Source organism: Pseudopipra pipra, chromosome 26 (genome assembly GCF_036250125.1).
Source record: "Pseudopipra pipra isolate bDixPip1 chromosome 26, bDixPip1.hap1, whole genome shotgun sequence".
Lineage (NCBI taxonomy): Eukaryota > Metazoa > Chordata > Aves > Passeriformes > Pipridae > Pseudopipra > Pseudopipra pipra.
In genome coordinates, this window is record NC_087574.1 from 3,038,994 (window position 1) to 3,056,872 (window position 17,879).

Consider the following 17,879-nt stretch of genomic DNA (forward strand, 5'->3'; position numbering starts at 1 on the left):
CATCTCTGTGGGCTGGAGAGGCCCCTGGGAGTCCCCTCATCCCACTGGGATGTCCCACAGCACCACGAGGTCCCATCCCTGGGGTCCCACTCTGCTTTTCCCAGCCCTGAGAGGGGCCAGAATAACATCAAGGGTTAACCCACAACGATCTCAAGAGGCTACAGCCTCGTGGAGAGCACAGGATTGGCAGGTCATTAATCTCAGAGTTACTTGATAACTTCAAATACAATCATGTAATCAGCAGGAACCTGTAATTATTATTTATGTGCACGGTGCTTACTAAATTACAGCTCTCTCCAAGGCTCTGTGTGATGAACAAATTAATTCTGCATCGGAAGAGCTTGACCAGAAATCTGTTTGTGTCTGAATTTCACTTGTAAACATTGATGTATGAAATGAAATCCGGGTTTAATTGGCCCTCCCTCCTGCTGAGAAGCACATTATGTTTTTATTCTGCGTTAGCTGAGCTGGGGAGGGGGAAAATTTGGAGGAGTTTCTGCAGCCCTGATGGTGGTACTTGTGTGGGAGACCCGTGTGGGATGGTCCTCACGTCCCTGAGGTGAGATGTTGTTGATCTCCATGCCCTGGGCCTGTGGATTTGGGGTGGAAAGGAGACCAAAAAAGCCCCCAGGTGCCTCTGGAGCAGTGGGATGCTGAGCCCACTGCAGGGTGAGGATGATGCCGTGGAAACCTGGGCAGGGTTGACTTTTCCAAAAGATAAACGTGCCCCAAAAAGTCCTTGTGAGAGGAATCCAAGTAGTTTTAATCAAACAAGACCGAGAACACACACACACACGTTTCTCCAGCTACGGAAAGCAAAGTCACATCAGTCAGAGCAAACCACCCAGAGGAGAAGGGAAAACCAGGGGTGTGAACACAGGTGCTTCTGTTTGGGTTTCTTTCTTTGGTTTTTCGATTTCCAGCTTCTTTCCCCCCCCAGATGTGGACCTTGGCTCTAGAAAAATCCAAATTGAACACGTAGCACATCATTTTTTTTTGGCACCATCACTTGTGGGGACGATGAAAAAAAAACTCCCTGGGGCATTTCCCCTTCTTCAGACCCAGCAGATCTTTATTAACCTGCCAGAGCACCCAGCAGAGAAACCAAGATAGGAGAGAAGACACAAGTCTGCTCCTTGTAGGAGCATCTGCAGAACTGGGAGGTGCCACTTTTCCCACTGCATAACTCTGGGGGGGTCTTTTTCTCGCCCATATGTTGGATTAAGGGCAGTTTTTGGGACTGTTGGTGATGGATGAAGTTGTACTAAGCCTAAAACCCGCCCCATGTGCAGGGTGTGGCCCTCACGTGGTCACTGGGTCATACTGGGAGCTGTTGCTTCTCCCAGTGCATCCCTGGGGGCAGTGGGATATTTCTGGTTTAGCTGCACTGGGGACATGCAGGTGGGAAACCAAAGCAGGAGGGAAACATGAGGAATTTGCTTCAGACTCCTGAACTCAAGAAAGATCTAGAGGTTTTTTTTTTTTCCCCTATGATTTCCTTTAAAGAAAACAAACAAACAAACAAAAAAACCACAAAAAAAAAGGGAAAGATTTTTCCTCCTTTCTGGTGGTGTATCCTGAGGAAATCACAGAGCACTGCATTTTCAAAGCTGCTTAAATCTCCCCAGGGCAGGACACACTTAGGCCTGTTCTTTATTGGGGGGAAACTGAGGCACAGAAGTGTGAAGGGGCTCCCACCACATCCTGGAGGGCCCCTGCTGGAAAAATCCCTGGGATGCAGAGAGCAGACTGGTCCCATGATGCCCTCCTGGCATCTGTCCCTCAAACCAGGCATCCCCAGACCTCATATGGGGCAAGGAAAATGTGGCTCCAAGGAGGTCAAGGCAAACCCCAAAGCCCTCCACTGGCATGGGCCTCTCTGCTCAGCTGCTTTCAGTGAGCACATGGAACAGGGAGTGGGATCAGGGACAAGCTGGAGTCTCCAGCGTGGGAAGGGAGGGAGGCAGGGATGGAGGGAGGGATGGAGGCAGGGAAGGATGGAGGCTGCTGCTCCTCCAAGGCACTTAACCCCAGCCTGGGGATGGTTTGGTGCCATCCCCTGTGCCAGAGCAAGGAGCAGCTTTGGCACTGGGCCCACCTGGCACGGGGAGAAGCAGGGCAGGGGGAAGGGGAGCAGAGCCACAGCGTGTCCCTGTCATAGCTGCCTTTGGGGACCTCAGCCACCCCTCCACCACAGGGCTCCCCCAGCTTTCCCCCCCTGAGCAGGGACACGGGGTCAGCCTGAGGGGCAGGGGCTGTGCAGGGACCTGGGGATCCCTCTGGGCTGCATCACACCACAGTTACCTCACTCCTGTGCCTCCCTTCAGCCCAAACCCCTCTGTGGGGCTGTTCAGAGTCCCTGGCACCACCCCTGTGCTCTGTGTGGTTCCCTCCCCTCTCCCACCCCCCATCCTTGGGGTCAAGGTGAGCAGTGACCTGGTCACACCAAGCAGCAGGTACAGGACATCTGAGGACCCAGCACGGGGCAGGGGAAGGGCTCCAGTTATCCCAGTGGCAGAGATGACCCCAGGGCTCAACTGAGAGCCCCCTCAGGGCTTGAGTGACCCCAGTGGTACAAAAACACAGCCACATAAAGCAACGTCTGCCATCAGTCCAGGGCTCTCCATCCACCCCCTGCCAACACAGAGGGCTTTGGCCCCTCCGGAGGGTTTTCCCACACCAGCAGCATCCCAGCAGGTGCTCACTGGAAGGGCTGACCCAGCTTCCCAGGGATTAGCCCCATCAGCTGTCCCAGTAGTGTCCTGGTGTCCTGTCAGCTCAAAGCTGTGTCAGCTCACAACTCAAGCCGGGCAGCGACGAGGGGCATCATGCCCAGGCTGGAGCAGGCAGGGAGGCTGCTGCGACCTCTCCAGCTTCCTCTGGCTCCTTCTTCCATCCCAGCAGGTCACAGCAGTGCCAGGGAGACGACCAAGCAGCCTCTCAGCTGTGCTGTCCCGCAGGTCCAGGCAGGAGCTGGGCAGGTCTCCCGTGGCTCCCGGGCGGCGCGGGCAGGACCTGCCCTGTGCTGTGCCCCCTCGGGGCAGGGCCATCACCTCCCTCAGCCCCTGCAGGCCGTGTCCTGGGGCTCTCCTGGCTCACACAGCCGTGGATTGCTTGATGCTGTGGAAGCTGACCCTGGTGGGGGAGGTGGGGATGGACATGGCCCGGGCCACGCGGGCGCGGATGGAGTGTTTGTCCTGCCAGCGGTGCCAGCGCTTCCGCACGGCCGAGCGCACCTGGGGGCACGGGGAGAGAAATCATCTGGGTTTATTACAAGCAAAATGAATTTAGTGGGAAACACAGAGGGTGCTGGGATTTGCTTAGGCGCCTCGGGGAGGCTGTGAGGTGGGAAGGCCCCGTCCGGGCCTGGCGCCAGGGAAACGTCGCGGTCGGGAGAGGGAAAAATATAAACATGGAAAAATATCCCCTGGCCACATGGCTGGCCTTTGTACATTACAGGGGGTCATCAATCAATCAGGAGGGAGGGTGACACCCCCTCCTGGGTTCGAAAAATTACCTTTTAATGAAAAATACCTGTCACCTGTTGAATATTTAACAGAGAGTACAAAAAGAGCGCGTTTTTCAATGGGATGGTGCTTTTTCCAGGCCATGGGACTTGGGGTTGCACCCAGCGCTGCAATAAAGAATTTCTTGCTGCAGTTTTCCTTGTCCTGCAGGTGTTTTTTGCTGTCTCATAAATTGAAAGCAAGGGTTTTTTCCGGCAGTCACCACACAGCCATCCAGAGCCACCAGCCACCCTCAGCCCCAGGGCTTCCCACCAAAAATGCTGCTGAAACCCTGCTCAGCCACCCCTGGGGGTCCCAGGAACCCCTGTCACCTACCCAGGGCACCCAGACTTCTTTGGTGCTGGTGAAATGCAGCCCTTGCACCAACCAAGGGAGATGAACCCATTAATTGTATTAATTAACACAGCCTTAAGCTGTGCTAGGGGAGGTTTAGGTTGAACAGAGGAAGGAATTTTTTCCAGAGAGAGTGATCAGGCATTGGAATGGGCTGCCCAGGGGGGTGGTGGAGTCACTGTCCCTGGAGGTGTTTAAGAAGAGAATGGATTTGGCATCAGTGCCATGGGCTGAGTCACTGTCACATGGGTGACAGGGTTGGACTCAATAATCTCAGGGGTCTTTTCCAACCTGGTCGATCCTGTGATTCTGTAACATCAACTATTAAGAGAGATGGTGCCTTTGAGCTTAAAATGGAAACAAGAGGGAGAAATAAATCTGAGCCAGGGGCTCTGTGGGAGAGGCAGCAGCTCACACCTGCATTGGTGCTGTGAGGGGCTGGCAGAGCTACAGGAGCAGTCAGGGAGGTTTAATGGCTTGTCTGGTTCGTGCCAGTGGCATTCCTTGGACATTAATGCCACCCTCCAGCAGCCCAAGTGCTTTGTGTGGCAGGTAAATGGTGAAGAAAGGCCTGGGATGGCCCTGGGAAATGGGGGCTGAGGCTGAGGTTGGGTGAGCACCACAGTCCCCAGAGGTGAAGGACCATGGTGTGATGTGTTCCTGGGTCACCAGCCAGCCCTGCTCCACTCCCTTTTCCTCCTGCATCAATTAGATGTGATTTGGTACCAAAACAAGCTCATCTGGGGCAAACTCTCCTGAGCCAGCAAAGGTGCAGGAGGGTTTGGAGGAGACAGAGGAAAGAGGTGCCCAAATAACTGGCTGCAGGATCAGCCTCTGCTCTCAGCTCCTTGGCTTTCTGCTGCCTGTGTTTTGGGTCAGAGCCCAGGAGGTGCCCTCACCCAGGAGCTGGGTACCCACCTGTGTTTATGGGGTCACCCTGGGGATGGAAGCCCAGGACTGGCAAAGCTGAGCTGTTTTCCAGTGCAATCCCCAAGGGACTGGGCTGGTTGGAGCACTGAGCACCTGCTGTGGTTCCTCCAGCCAGAAAAGGGCAGTGGAGAGCAGAGGCCTGACCTCGAGCTGGTGTGAAGTGGTTGGGAAGGATTCCCCAGGGATGAGGGGACCCTTGGCTCTGCTGCACCAAATCCCACAGGGGCACCCTGAGAGCATCTGTTCTGGGGGGGTGGATTTTCCTCCTCCAAAGGCAGGGGCTGACAGCTGCCATTCCCATCTGGGGCTGCAGATGTGCCTGGGGCTGGAGGTGAGGCACTGACTCTGCTCTCCTTCAGCTGGGGAATTGGGGACCAGCACCCTCCAAACCCTGGGCAGGGGCAGAGCCTCAGGCTGAGCTCGTGTCTGCAGACCCCCCAAGCACCCCCCAGCCCCCAGTGCTCACCTCACTGTTCAGGAAGCAGTAGAAGACAGAGACAAAGAAGCCCTGGAAGGAGACAAACAGCAGAGTCACCTCCAGCAGGCACCCCAGGACTGGGAGCTTCGGAGCAGCCCTGGGGTCTGGGGGTCTCTGTTTTTGGGAGGGGGCAGAAGCTGGGGGAGGCATCAGCCCCATCCCTTGGTGGGGGGACTGGGATGAAAGCCAGTGCTGAGGACCATACCTGGAAGGACTCCAGGAAGGAGTTGAAGTAGATGAAGACTATCCTGGAGATCTCATCCTCCCCTGGGTTGACGAAGAACAGCATGTAGGTGATCCCCAGCAAGGGCAGCAGCACCAGCGTGGCCTTGACTGCTTTCCTGGGGAGAAAACATGGACCTGAGCTGCTGCAGGGCAGCCCTGGGCACGAGGACTCTGCCCATCCCACTCTCAGCACCAGCATGGCTGGGACTGGCCTGCCTGGGACTGGTAAACCAGGGGAGGACAGAGCAAAGCTGAGCTGTTTTCCAGTGCAATTCCCAAGGGCCTGGGCTGGTTGGAGCACTGGGACTTGCTGTGCTTCTCCATCCAGAAAAAGGGCAGTGGAGAGCAGGGGCCTGACCTTGAGCTGGCGTGAAATGATTGCTTGGCTGATGCAGGGCTCGATTAAAAAGGAATTAAGGAGGGTGTAATAATTCATGCCCTTCAACGTGGGTTTATGAAAACCTCATCTCAGGTAATTAATTTGCTATCTTGACTTGATGAGATTACAAGTGTGGTTTGTGAAGAGCCAAAGTGCTGATGCAGGGAGTGTGGGAAGGCCCAGGGCTTGGCATTCCTGTGGATCAGGGGACAAGAACAGTGCCAAGCCATCGCTTTTTGCTTAAACATCCTGTTAATGGACAGATTCCAACAGTAGCTGAGATGGGAAAGTCTTCCCTGGTTGGTCTGGGCTGGGTCTGTGTTACATCCCAGACCTGGAGCAGAGCACAGCCCCTGACACAAATGGGCTGATGACGTGGAGGAACTGGAGGAAACTGAGGACAGGAGCATCTTCAGGCTGGAAAACAATGGGAAACCACGTTCTTCTCATGGGAGCAGCCATGGCAGCATGGAATCCATTCATTTTTTTTACCAAAAGCCATCATCTAAGGTGAGCAGGAGCCCCCTCCAGGGCTGTCCCTTGCTGGTTTAAGCAGGACTGCACAGTTTAGAACCTACCAAATTCTCCAGGTTTTCTTGTCCCTTGAAATATTTCTGGGAAATGAACACGTTCTCCTGCCCAATGGTGAAAAACCTTCCCTGCCAAAATCAGGCAAATACCAGAAAACCAAAAGTCTCTCGAAATTGCTGGCTGAGGCCAACCAGCCTTTCTCAAGAACCTTTCTCTTTGCTCAGCCCCAGCTGAACCATCCAGCCCAGCTCAACACTCCGTGAGGAGGAAAGCTGGTATTTCCTCATAACCCAACCAAAACTTTTCCATTCTTGGCTGAAAAAGCCCCCCCTCCACCCCAAACCTGTTTCTCTTGAACCAGCACTCGCTGAGATCCCCCAGTCCCTGGCCACAGAATGCTCCAGAGAGAAGCACTGATGAAGAGCAAGGTGTCTTCTCCTCTTCCAGGCACTTTGGAGAGCTGCTCTGACCACACACCTCCCAAGCTGCCTGCAAAACATTCCCCAGCAGGGAAGGAAGGGTTAAAATCCTCCTGCCTTGTGCTGTGGGAGTGCTGCCTTCTTCTTCACAAGGAGGTGTCGGGGTGGCATCGATTCCTCACTCCTTCCTCAGCCTCTGCTCTGCTGTCAAGCAGCGATTTAATTCTCACCTCCGTGCCAGGATTTGCAGCTCCGAGCCTGGAGAGCTCATCAGGTCCCACCAGGACAGGCTTTTTTATTTTTGCAAAGAGACTCAAATCCCAAGGGCTCCCTTCCAAGGCAGATCCAGCCATCCACGTTCTCCCTCAGCAGGTTCTCACTGATTTAATGGCCGTGTGCCTCCAAAGAGCGTTTGAGGTGCTCTTGGGTGTCTCCCCGTGCTCCCATCACCTCAATGCCCGGCTGCTGGGGTTGTTCCCATCTCCCCTGATCCTGGGGGAAGCCAGGTCTTGCTGCAGGGTTGCTCATGCCCTTTCTTACCTGTACTGGATGGTCTCTGAGGTGGTGGAAGCTCGGAGCTTCGTCATGAGGATTCGGACGATGTTGAACAGAAAGATGAAGTTGATCTGGAAGGAGGAGGGTCACTGCTTAGTGTCTGCTGCCCCAACATTCCCTCCCATTTCCTCAGCTGTGCCAGGGGAAATGGGAATGTTTCCTCCTGCACCTGATCTACTGCCTTCCCTGTCCTGTCCCAGGCATGCGCATTTATTGTTTTTAAAGCACTTCAGCAACAAGATTTAGGAGTTTGCTCAAGGGATCAGGGCAGCAGGGCACGCCAGGAGACTGGTGAGGCAGGACAAGTGTTAGAGGAAGGGCTGAAGGTGAAAAAGTTGGAGGGAGAGGAGGAATACAAGGCTGGGAGTTGCTGCCAGCAGCTGCTTGGCCACTCTCCCTCTGCAGAATCACTAATGAGGGCACGGGAAGGTGGCCCTGGAGCTGAGCACAAATGACATTTATTAGCAGTGGCCTGGCTACCTGACAGGCTGGGAAGTGGGAAGCAGGATCAATTGTTCCAGGAGGCTGGTGATCAGTCCTCCCTTGGGTGGTTTCAGCACTAGGCAAGCAGGGAGGGATGGTTTTGGGACCTCGTGCATGGCTGTCCCCCTGCAAACACAGGTTGGACCCCCAGGTTGTGACCTGCCACCACTGCTCTCCTTTGTCCCTTCCCAAAAGGACAAAGTCCCAGCAAACTGTGCTCCCTGTGACCCCTCAGTCAAGCATCACTGCTCAGCCAGGAGCAAAGAGAGGTGGCTCTGGGAATGGAGTTGAGGTTCCCAGGCTTCTGCAAGTGCAGAGCACCCCCCTGCACCCAACCAGTGCCAGGGTAGGGATGGAGGGGCTTCCTGATACACGTGGGAGTCTGCTGATGGGACATCCCTGTCAGAGTGAGGTCTCCAGGCACATTTGCAGCCCATCCCAAGCCCAGATTTTCTCAGGGGGCAGTCTGGGTGAGGGCAGTGCTGCTGTGGGGCAGCAGAACCAGCCACAGCAGAGTGAAGCTAAAGGAGGGGGCCAAGCCCTGGGCAGGAGCAGCTGCATCCCACCTGCAGCTGGAAGGACTCTGTTCAGCCCAGGAGGTCACTTTGCTCTTACCAGCAGCACCAGGATCATGGGGCCTTGGTAAATGTAGTCAGTGTAGACTCCTGCTCGCTTCCCAAACCAGCACCTGCAAGGCAAGGACAAAGATAAGCAGTGGTGGGGACAAGCCTGACATGGGGGTGACCTGGAACCCAGGAAAAGGAGGTGCCAAGGGTTTGTGGGGGTGGTAACAGGCCCCATATGGATGTGGGAACTGGTTATTGTAGGATAAGCAGGGACTGACCCCTTCATGAAGGAGGGGATTGTCCCTCTCTGCTCTGGTGTGGCCTCGCCTGGAGTCTCAGGGGCAATTCTGGGCATCACAATATAAGAAAGGTCTAAAGCTCCTAAAGTAGGGACAGGAGGATGGGGAAGGGTCTGGAGGGGCCACCCGAGGAGCAGCTGAGGGCACTTGGTGTGTTCAGCTGGAGAGGAGCAGACTGAGGTCAGACCTCACCAGGGGCTGCAGCTCCTCCCCAGGGGCAGCTCCAGCTCTGGGTGAGCAGGGACAGGACCAGGGAAGGGCTGGAGCTGTGCCAGGGCAGGGTCAGGATGGATCTCAGGGAAAGGTTCTTCCCCCAGAGGGTGGTTGGCACTGCCCAGGCTCCCCAGGGCAGTGGGCACGGCCCCAAGGCTGCCAGAGCTCCAGGAGGGTTTGGTCAATGCTCTGAGGGACAGGGTGGGATTGTTGGGGTGTCTGTGCAGGGCCAGGGGTTGGATGGATGATCCTTGGGGGTCCCTCCCAGCTCAGGATATTCTGTGACCTTGCCCAGGTCTGGGTTGGCTCTGCTCCCAGCAAACCCTCTGGGGTCCCTGTCCTGGGAACACCTTGCTGGGGTTGTTAAACCAGTGCTGTGTGAGTAGCACAGGGCTGCTGAAACTGGGGAGCAGAAAACCAGCTGTGGAAAACAGGACAGGCTGCCTTTCATCTCAACAGGCTCCTTTTAACTCCCCAGTCCAAGGTATGAACTCTCAGGTGCCTGCTAAGACCTTCCTTTGCAGGTGCCTGTGAAAATGGCCCAGGTGGGGGTAGTTCAGATCTCTGCTGGTTCAATCCCAGCTCCATTTGGCAAACCCATTGTAGGAGCTGTGGCTTAATCTTGCCTTTTTTTCCCCCTTAAAAAAGATCTCATTTGCCTTTTGAGAAGAAACAAGCAGGGGCAGGGCTGCAGAGAGACCAAAGGCGGGATAAAAGAAAGAATGGAAGAAGAACATCCTTTTTTTCCTCCCTGCCAGAGCCCCTGGCACAAGTGATCTCTGGGGATTTGGGACAGAGAAGGGAAAGGGGGACAAAAGCAATCAGGCTCACTTCTCGTTGTCGTAGTAGAGCTTCCCAATGGCCCAGGCCACGATGATGGGGAAGGGGATACCTGCAAGGGAACACCCAGGTGAGTCTCAGGGGGTGTCAGGGTTGACAGCAAACCTGTCAGCAGCCTGGCATTTATCAGTGAAGCAGTGGACACCAACAGGATTACAGCACAACCCTGAAAGGAGGAGAACACAGCATGCAGAGGAATGTGGGCAACTTTCAGAAAGGAAGAAGATGGAAGGCAGGAATGGACCTCCTGTACTTTTTACAAGTCAGGATGACTTGACAAAATCTGTGTTTGTTAGTTTGCAACCAATCCTGGTGTGGGTATACATGAAAGTACCAATGGCAGGTTGACATGTGGATGGCCTGATGGCCTGATCTATGTGTACCAATAGCAGGGTGACATGTATGTGACCTGATCTATGTGTACCAATAACGGGATGACACGTATGTGACCTGATCTATGTGTACCAACAGGAGGGTGACATGTATGTGACCTGATCTATGTGTACCAATAACAGGGTGACATGTGTATGGCCCGATCTGTGTGTACCAATGGCAGGATGACATGTGTGTGACCTGATCTGTGTGTACCAATAGCAGGGTGACATGTATGTGACCTGATCTGTGTGTACCAACAGGAGGATGACATGTATGTGACCTGATCTGTGTGTACCAACAGCAGGGTGACATGTGTGTGACCTGATCTGTGTGTACCAACAGGAGGATGACATGTGTGTGACCTGATCTGTGTGTACCAATAGCAGGGTGACATGTGTGTGACCTGATCTATGAAGGCACCGATAGAAAGTTGACATGTGTGATGTGTGACAAGTATAAATGTTTGCAACCTGTTACAATAAAGTGATTACTTGTAATCCTGTCCCTGCTTTGGAAGAAGATTCTGTGTCACATTGGCCGTCCCCGACACGAACAGCGACAGGGGGGGCAACACCACAAAATCCCGCTGTACCAGGGGCTCCCTCACACACATTTGCCAGTGCAAATCCCACCCTCCTGCTCCTGGCGGATATTTGGGTGCAAGACCAGGAGCAGGGGGTGGAGGGGGCCCCCTGGGACTCACACCAGCCGATGCAGATGAACATCCACTTGCGCAGCTTGTCGGTGGAGTAGGTGAGCACGATGGCCGTGTGCAGGTAACAGCCCTCCCCGAACATCCAGAAGAAGTTGGTGACGTGGAAGTAGTTGTAGGCAGCAGTGACCAGGCGGCACCAGACCTGCCAGGAGGAGATGTGGAACCTCCAGAGCTCTGGGTTGCAGTGGGGAAACCAATGCAGCAGCAGAGCAGCTGAAGGTGTGATTCTCACACGCCTGGGTTGTCCTCCAACCACCACACAGCCCTATCTGCCTCAAACTGACAGAGAGGAGGGTTAGATGGGATTTTAGGGAGAAATTGTTCCCTCTGAGGGTGGGAGGCCCTGGCACAGGTTGCCCAGAGAAGCTGTGGCTGCCCCTGGATCCCTGCAAGTGTCCAAGGCCAGGTTGGATGGGGCTGGGTTAGTGGAAGGTGTCCCTGCCCAGGGCAGGGGGTTGGATCCTTCCAAGCCAAACCACTCTGTGATTCTCTGATCTCAGGATCTCTCTACAACTACCTGAAACCTCTCTACAACTCCCTGACAGGAGGGGGGAGCCGGGGGGGGTTGGTCTCTTTTCCCAGGCAGCCATCAGCAAGACAAGAGGGCTGGGTCTTCAGCTGTGCCAGGGGAGGTTTAGGTTGGAGATTAGAAAGAATTTCTTTGCAGAGAGGGTGCTCAGCCATTGGAATGGGCTGCCCAGGGAAGGGGTGGATTCTCCATCCCTGGAGGTGTTTAAGGACAGACTGGATGTGGCATCAGTGCCATGGGCTGGGAACCACAGCGGGGTTGGATCAAGGGTTGGACTTGATGGTCTCAGAGGTCCCTTCCAACCCAGCTGATTCTGTGATTCTCTGATCCCCTCACTCCCCCCCAGCTGCTCAGGGCCAGGCTCAGCCCAGCAGAGCTGCACCCACCACGTTGCTCTCGTGCACCTCGGGGTTCATGGTGAGCTGCACCACGAACCAGGTGGCGTTGCGCAGGATGAACGCCGTGATCAGGTTCCAGTGGATGATGTTCCTCAGGCACCGGATGCTCCTGGACAGGGGTGGAACGAGGCACCATCAGAGCTCGGGGACAGGGGGACAGAGCTCTTTGTGGGGCTGAGTGTCCTTGTGGGACCCCAAGGGCGACCTGCTGGGGCCATGCCCTGGGTGAGGGGGGCAGGAAGGAGGCCAGGAGGGGGAAGGCACCAAGGAAGGCACCCTCTGCCTCCAAACCCAGGGGCTTTCAAAGGAGGAAAACAACCCTGAGATAGGCATGATCCCTGTGGGATTCCATGGCAGGAGTGGCCATGGGGGAGTGTCAGGGTTGACAGCAAGCCTGTCAGCAGCCTGGCATTTATCAATGAAGCAGTGGACATAAACAGGATTACAGCACAGCCCTGAAAGGAGGAGAACACAGCGTGCAGAGGAATGTGGGCAACTTTCAGAAAGGAAGATGATGGAGGACAGAAATGGACTTCCTGTCCTTTCTGCAAGTCATCATGACTCAACAGAAGCTGTGTCAGCCAATCCTGATTTATTTATACATCAAGATACCAATAGTAGATTGACATGAATATGGCCTGATGTGTGTGTACATCAAAATACCAATAATTAAGCTGACAAGTATGACCTGATCTATGTGTACCAATAGCAGGATGACATGTGGATGGCCTGATATATGTTTATATGAAGGCACCAATAGAAAGTTGACATGTGTGATGTGTGAGAAGTATAAATGTTTGCAACCTGTTGCAATAAAGTGATTGCAGCCTTCTTGTAATCCTGTCCCTGCTTTGGAAGAAGATTCTGTGTCACATTGGCCATCCCTGACTTTAACAGTGACAAGGAGGGGGAAGGCACCAAGGAAGGCACCCTCTGCCCCCATAACCAGGGGCTTTCAAAGGAGGAAAACAACCCTGAGATAGGCATGATCCCTGTGGGATTCCATGGCAGGAGTGGCCAGGGGGGAGGATATGGCAAAACACGGGGGCTGGGTCCATCCCTGCCTGTTCTCCTCCTTTGAAAGCCCCTGGTTATGGAGGCAGAGGGTGCTCCTTGGTGCCTTCCCCCTCCTGGCTGCCTCCCTGCCCACCTCACCCAGGGCATGGCCCCAGCTTGTCGCCCCTGGGGTCCCAGCAAGGACACTCAGCCCTACAAGTGACCTCCCTGGGCTCGTCCCCCCGGCAGGGACACGTTTGTGTCACTCACCTGAGGCGCATGAAGAGGACAAAGGCCACCAGGAGGGCCCCCAGTGAGACACAGTGGCCCAGGTAGTTGATGATGACAGCAATGTGGTAGTGCAGCTTGCTCTTCCTCTGGGGGGGGACACGGGGAGGGGGGTCAGAGCAGCCCCAGCAGCCCCACAAACCCCCCTCCTCCAGCACGTCACCCGCGGGAGCTGCGCTGCCAATTTGGGGCCCTTTTTCAGAAATCCCCCTCCCTGGGGCAGGGCAGGGATGGAAGGGGGTGGGGGTAATGTGGGCAGGGGAGGCACCAGCCTGGTTTCACATCCCAGTCCTGCCCCCTGCTCAGAGCTGGGCCATCCCCAGCCCATCCTCTGGGGAACCCCTGCTGGAATGGAGCTGAGCTCGCTGCAATCTGATGTCTCAGTTCATCCCCCCCTGCCCTGGGGGCAGCTGAGAGGCTGGGATGAATTCGGGCAGAGGGAAGGTGTGAGTGGTAATTAAATTAATTGATCACTCCTGCTGTTAGGCACTCATCCAACCTGTGAATTAGCAATTAACTGAGTGAGAAAACCATTCCTGGCAAGAGATATCAGCATCTTAAATACCAGAGGTGGTATCAGCTGCAAATGAACAACCCTTATCTCTTCCCCTCTGCTCTGAGGGGTGGCTCGAACCACTCAGGGGCTTGTAATTCTTGATCCCTGATTTTTATACCTTCCAGCTTCCTAAATACCTCCTTTATTTCACTGCCAGCAGGGCAGGATGGGGTTTGCCCTTAGTGCTGTGTCAGGAGGGTGATGGGGCTGAAGAACCTGTATCCAGATGCCTGGAGACCTCACACTGCCAGTTCCCTGGGATTTTTAATGGGGATGGAAACAGGCTTTTCCTTCTGACAGGGAACACAAATCCAAGTGAAGGAGGGGGGTCATCACTGCCACACACAGCCTCAGATCCCAGAGCTCCCACTGGGCATTCCTGACCTGGATCTGCCTCCTTTCCCAACTCATCCCCAGGGAGGGCTTCCCCAGGTCCTACCTCTTCACTGAGGATCTCCTGGCACTGGGAGTAGTTGACCCGGGCTGCCCAGCTCCCGTTGGCGAGGCACTCCCTGTAGCCATTGTCTGGAAGAGAGGGATGCCTTAAAGGAGGAGGAAGAAATCCCTGGACTATTTTGAGTATTAAAAGGCAAAAAGCACCCCTTTATTATCGAGGATGCACAGGAATAATTTGCACACACCCCCTGAGCTGCACAGGCTTCACAACTTTACACCATCATCTAATTCCAGTATTCGGATCCTAATTACAATATTCAGATTCTAATTACAATATTTGGGCATTACCTCAGCTGTTACACCCACTTCCAAAACTGTCCCTCCCGTAGCACCGCCCTCACCACGTCTCCAAAATTTGAATTAGGATCTTCTTGACCCCCAGCAAGGACAGTGAGTGTCAAAAGCTGAGTGGGGAGGAATTCCAGGAATTCCAGGAGGAGCCTGGAGCAGCCTGTGCTGGTGTGAGCAGTGGGGTGATGGCAGAACTGGGGTGATGCTGGGCTTCCTTCAACAGGAGAGCCCCTGAGCCTCATCAGGGGGATGGGATAGGACAGGAATGGGAGGGGTTGGAGGCAGGAACAGGTAGGGATTAGTGCAGAGACACCCCTGCAATGGCAGCAGAGGCACCACAAAGCAGGAGCCCCGTGCATGTCATCCTGCACTGCTGCCACAGCATGGGGGATGGAAAAAGTGATGGTTTTTGTGGCAAACAAGATTTTTTTTTCATTAAAAGCAGCACTTGGGTGGGCAGAAACTCCACTCTGTGTTAGGAATGGCTTTGGGCACTTTGTATGTGCCTTCACTTCATCCCCTGCTCCCAGCACGTCCCTGGAAGTGCCAGTGCAGCCACCCGTGCCAGGAGGGGCTGAGCTGCAAAGTCCCACAGTCTCTGCTCAGTTGGGAGCTGCAGACCCCCTGTGCCACCTGCAGTGGCTGGGCAGGCTCACTCCTCTGCCCTGGTCCCCAGGATGGGGACAGCAGCCCCTCTCCTCCGTCCAGGAGAACCTGCTCAGGGAGCTGCTGCAGCGAAACCACCCTCCCCGAAATCCGGGATTCTTTGGTCGAAAAAGAGCTCTGTGCCCAGAGATGCTTTGTCCCCCGTGTCCCCAGCCCTCCCCCAGCATGTCCCCAGGGGTGCTGCCCCTCTTACTGGTGGTGTTGTACCGCACCCCGTAGAAGAACTCGGGGCAGGGCCGGGCCACCAGCTGTCCCACGGCGCTGCGGGGCCAGCACGTGCCGATCAGATCCACGGAGGCATTGCACTGGGGACCTGGGGGGACAAGGCCACGGGGTTACTGGGGGCTGGGGGCCACCAGGGGCCACCTCCAGGGTCAGGATTTGCCTGGAGAGCTGGAGCTGCAGCGTTGGATGAGCCCAGGAGCTCAGCCCTCAAACATCAAACAGGGTCTGTGCCAAGGCTCCTGCCCGTGGCTGTGACCCTGATCTTGTCTAAATGCCCAGATTAAGCCCAGTTCTGGCCCAAGTTCTGGTTTTAGGCCTGGCTTCACATCAGCTGGAGCTTCCCTGGCTCTGGTCTCCCAGCCCTGCTCCTTCCTCCACCCATCCAGCCCCACAACAGGCAACGAGCCAGAGTTTCTCTTCCCCAGTGGTGACTCCAGCCTGGTTCTGCTGGGATGCTCCTCAGAGCCCCTCCAACCCTCCCACACCTCCTGGCTCCAAACCCTCCTTCCCAGCCATTCCCGTTGGTCTCTTCCAGCCTTTCCCGGGAAAAAGACTCCAAATGTGCTGCTTCTATTTCAGATTCCAAGAAGGACTTGTGTGCTTTTCCCAGCTCCATGAGTGTGCTAACGTAGGCATTAGGTAGGCCAGATTGCAGGCTTTTTTATGTATAAATTGTATATATTTAGAACAACATGTCCTGAAGCTAAATATGTCCCTGCTCCATCTCCCAGCGAGGTGGGAAGCACAGTGGCTGGAATATCCATAGAATATGATCCCAGACGAGCAGCAGATGGATGGGCAGGAGACACTGGAAGGGGCAGAGTTCAGTCCAAACCACTCCTGGGTAGCAGAGATGTTTGTGCTGCTGGCACAGAGACAGGAATTGCCGTTTCCTAAGGCAAAACCACCCCAATTCACAGCTCCTTGGCTGCAGGAACACGGCCTTTCCTCTCCCCCAGAATTCCTGGCTGCTGTTTGAATGCCTTTCCCAAAAAGTCCTATGGAGGGAGCTGGCTGAAGAGTGACCAAAAAAAAAATAATGCTGTGTTATTAATACGATGGAGGGTTTTATGGAGGAATATTGTTATTTTTGGACCTTCTCAGAGGAAATTTGCAGCGCTTCCAGTGTTTTCCTCAAACAACTTCCAAGCATGTGAGACAGGGAAGCATCAGCGTGGTGAGTGTTACCTTCTGCCTCCCAGAGCTTGTAGGGAGAAATTAATTTTAACAATGACCTTTGCTTTTAGCTTTGCTAATGTGTAGGGTTGCTGTGGCAACCTTGCCTTTAAATTAACTGTTTTAAGCCTCTATTTCATGGGAAACAAGGTGCCCTTAATCACGTGTGAGTGTCTCTGCCTTTTGCATCCATCTGCATTTATTGAGCTCCTTCGTTGTTTTGACCCAAATTTGACAGAGAAATGGAGGGTCACAGAGAAATGAAGGCCCTGTTTAAAATTTTATGATTATATTCAGCCATGTAAAGAAAAAACAAGCAGTAATTGCTTCGACTGAGGACAAAGTTAATTTGCAAGTGCTCTCCCTGGGAGCCACCCAGGTGAGGAGCTGCTTGAGGGTCTGGAAAGGGAAAAGCTTCACTTGGAATAACCCAGCCCGGGAAAGTGGGGATTGCACAGTGCTGATGCCCAGAGCAGCTCATGCAGCCACCAAACCCTCCCAGCCTGGCACTGGTGGAGCTGAGCACAATAAAACTCTGTTTTTTCCACATCCCCTCGTGCCTCAGCTTCCCTCCTGCATCCCAGGGGCTGTGCTGGGGCACAGCTCAGGGAGGAGAGTCAGGAATGAGAAGTCAGCAGGGCCAGGGAGCAGCGAGGATGATGTTCTCCAGCAGCAGGGCCAGGAATAACCAAACCCAGGCTAAACCCCCGGAGATGATGTGGCCAGACAGAGGTGGCGTCACTCGCTGACACATCTGCTCCAGTCTGGCTTTAATATCTCCCAGGTGCTTGATTTAAGGCCGGGTGGCACTGGCAGAGTGTGACAGACACCCACCCACCAGGTGACAAACCCGGGGGGTCCCACCGGTCCCACTACGGGGGAGGTGGAGCAGCAGCACCAGGAGCCCAACCCCCTCCTCATCCCACGGCTCAGGGCTGACATTTGGGGGGACATTTGGGTCAGGGGGTGCAGTCAGGTGCTCACCAGGCTGTGGGTGCTCCGGGGACCTCACCCTGTGCTCAGCAGGCTTTGCCCCTGCATTGATTTCTGGGTCTGTCCCACCAGTTTTTAATCCAGTGGGTGGCTGGAACACCTTTCCCAGGCTCACGCTGAGAGATGCTGGATGAAGAAAAGCTGCAGAGAGCAGAGGCTGCTCTTCCTGCTCTTCCAGCACGTGGGGAAAGGGAAAAAACCCCTCCTGCTGGGGAAGGGTTAAGTAAAACAGCAAAGGCAAAGAGCGCCGTGAGGGCTGCGAGATCCCCTCTGCTCCAGCTGCTCCCAGGGGCACACGGCTCCCAGCACTCGGAGGGCTGTTTAGCATGGAAATTACATGTATCAGTGCTAAATGCTTCCCTGTCTGCTCGGCAGCCCATCCCTGTTTGCAGGGGGATTATCCTCCCCCGTTCTCAGCTCTGGTGGCTGCACAGGTC

At 54.8% G+C, this 17,879-nt stretch overlaps 1 protein-coding gene across 3 annotated transcripts in view; it reads right to left on the bottom strand.

Moving 5' to 3' along the window:
* Positions 1-739: 739 nt before the first annotated feature.
* CRHR1 (corticotropin releasing hormone receptor 1) overlaps positions 740-17,879 on the bottom strand; it is a 31,261-nt gene continuing 14,121 nt past the window's right edge. The window contains exons 3-13 of one of the 3 annotated variants that reach the window (XM_064636504.1): positions 15,242-15,361; positions 14,075-14,160; positions 13,062-13,168; positions 11,784-11,904; positions 10,857-11,010; positions 9,770-9,830; positions 8,476-8,548; positions 7,363-7,448; positions 5,474-5,609; positions 5,257-5,298; positions 740-3,236 (exon numbers count right to left, since the gene is read on the bottom strand). In XM_064636504.1, coding sequence (XP_064492574.1) covers positions 3,096-3,236; positions 5,257-5,298; positions 5,474-5,609; positions 7,363-7,448; positions 8,476-8,548; positions 9,770-9,830; positions 10,857-11,010; positions 11,784-11,904; positions 13,062-13,168; positions 14,075-14,160; positions 15,242-15,361 — 1,127 coding nt within the window. In that variant the 3' untranslated portion in view covers positions 740-3,095. Of the gene's footprint in view, positions 3,237-5,256; positions 5,299-5,473; positions 5,610-7,362; positions 7,449-8,475; positions 8,549-9,769; positions 9,831-10,856; positions 11,011-11,783; positions 11,905-13,061; positions 13,169-14,074; positions 14,178-15,241; positions 15,362-17,879 lie in introns of all 3 variants that reach the window. The other 2 variants (XM_064636506.1, XM_064636505.1) reach the window with 2 other exon arrangements.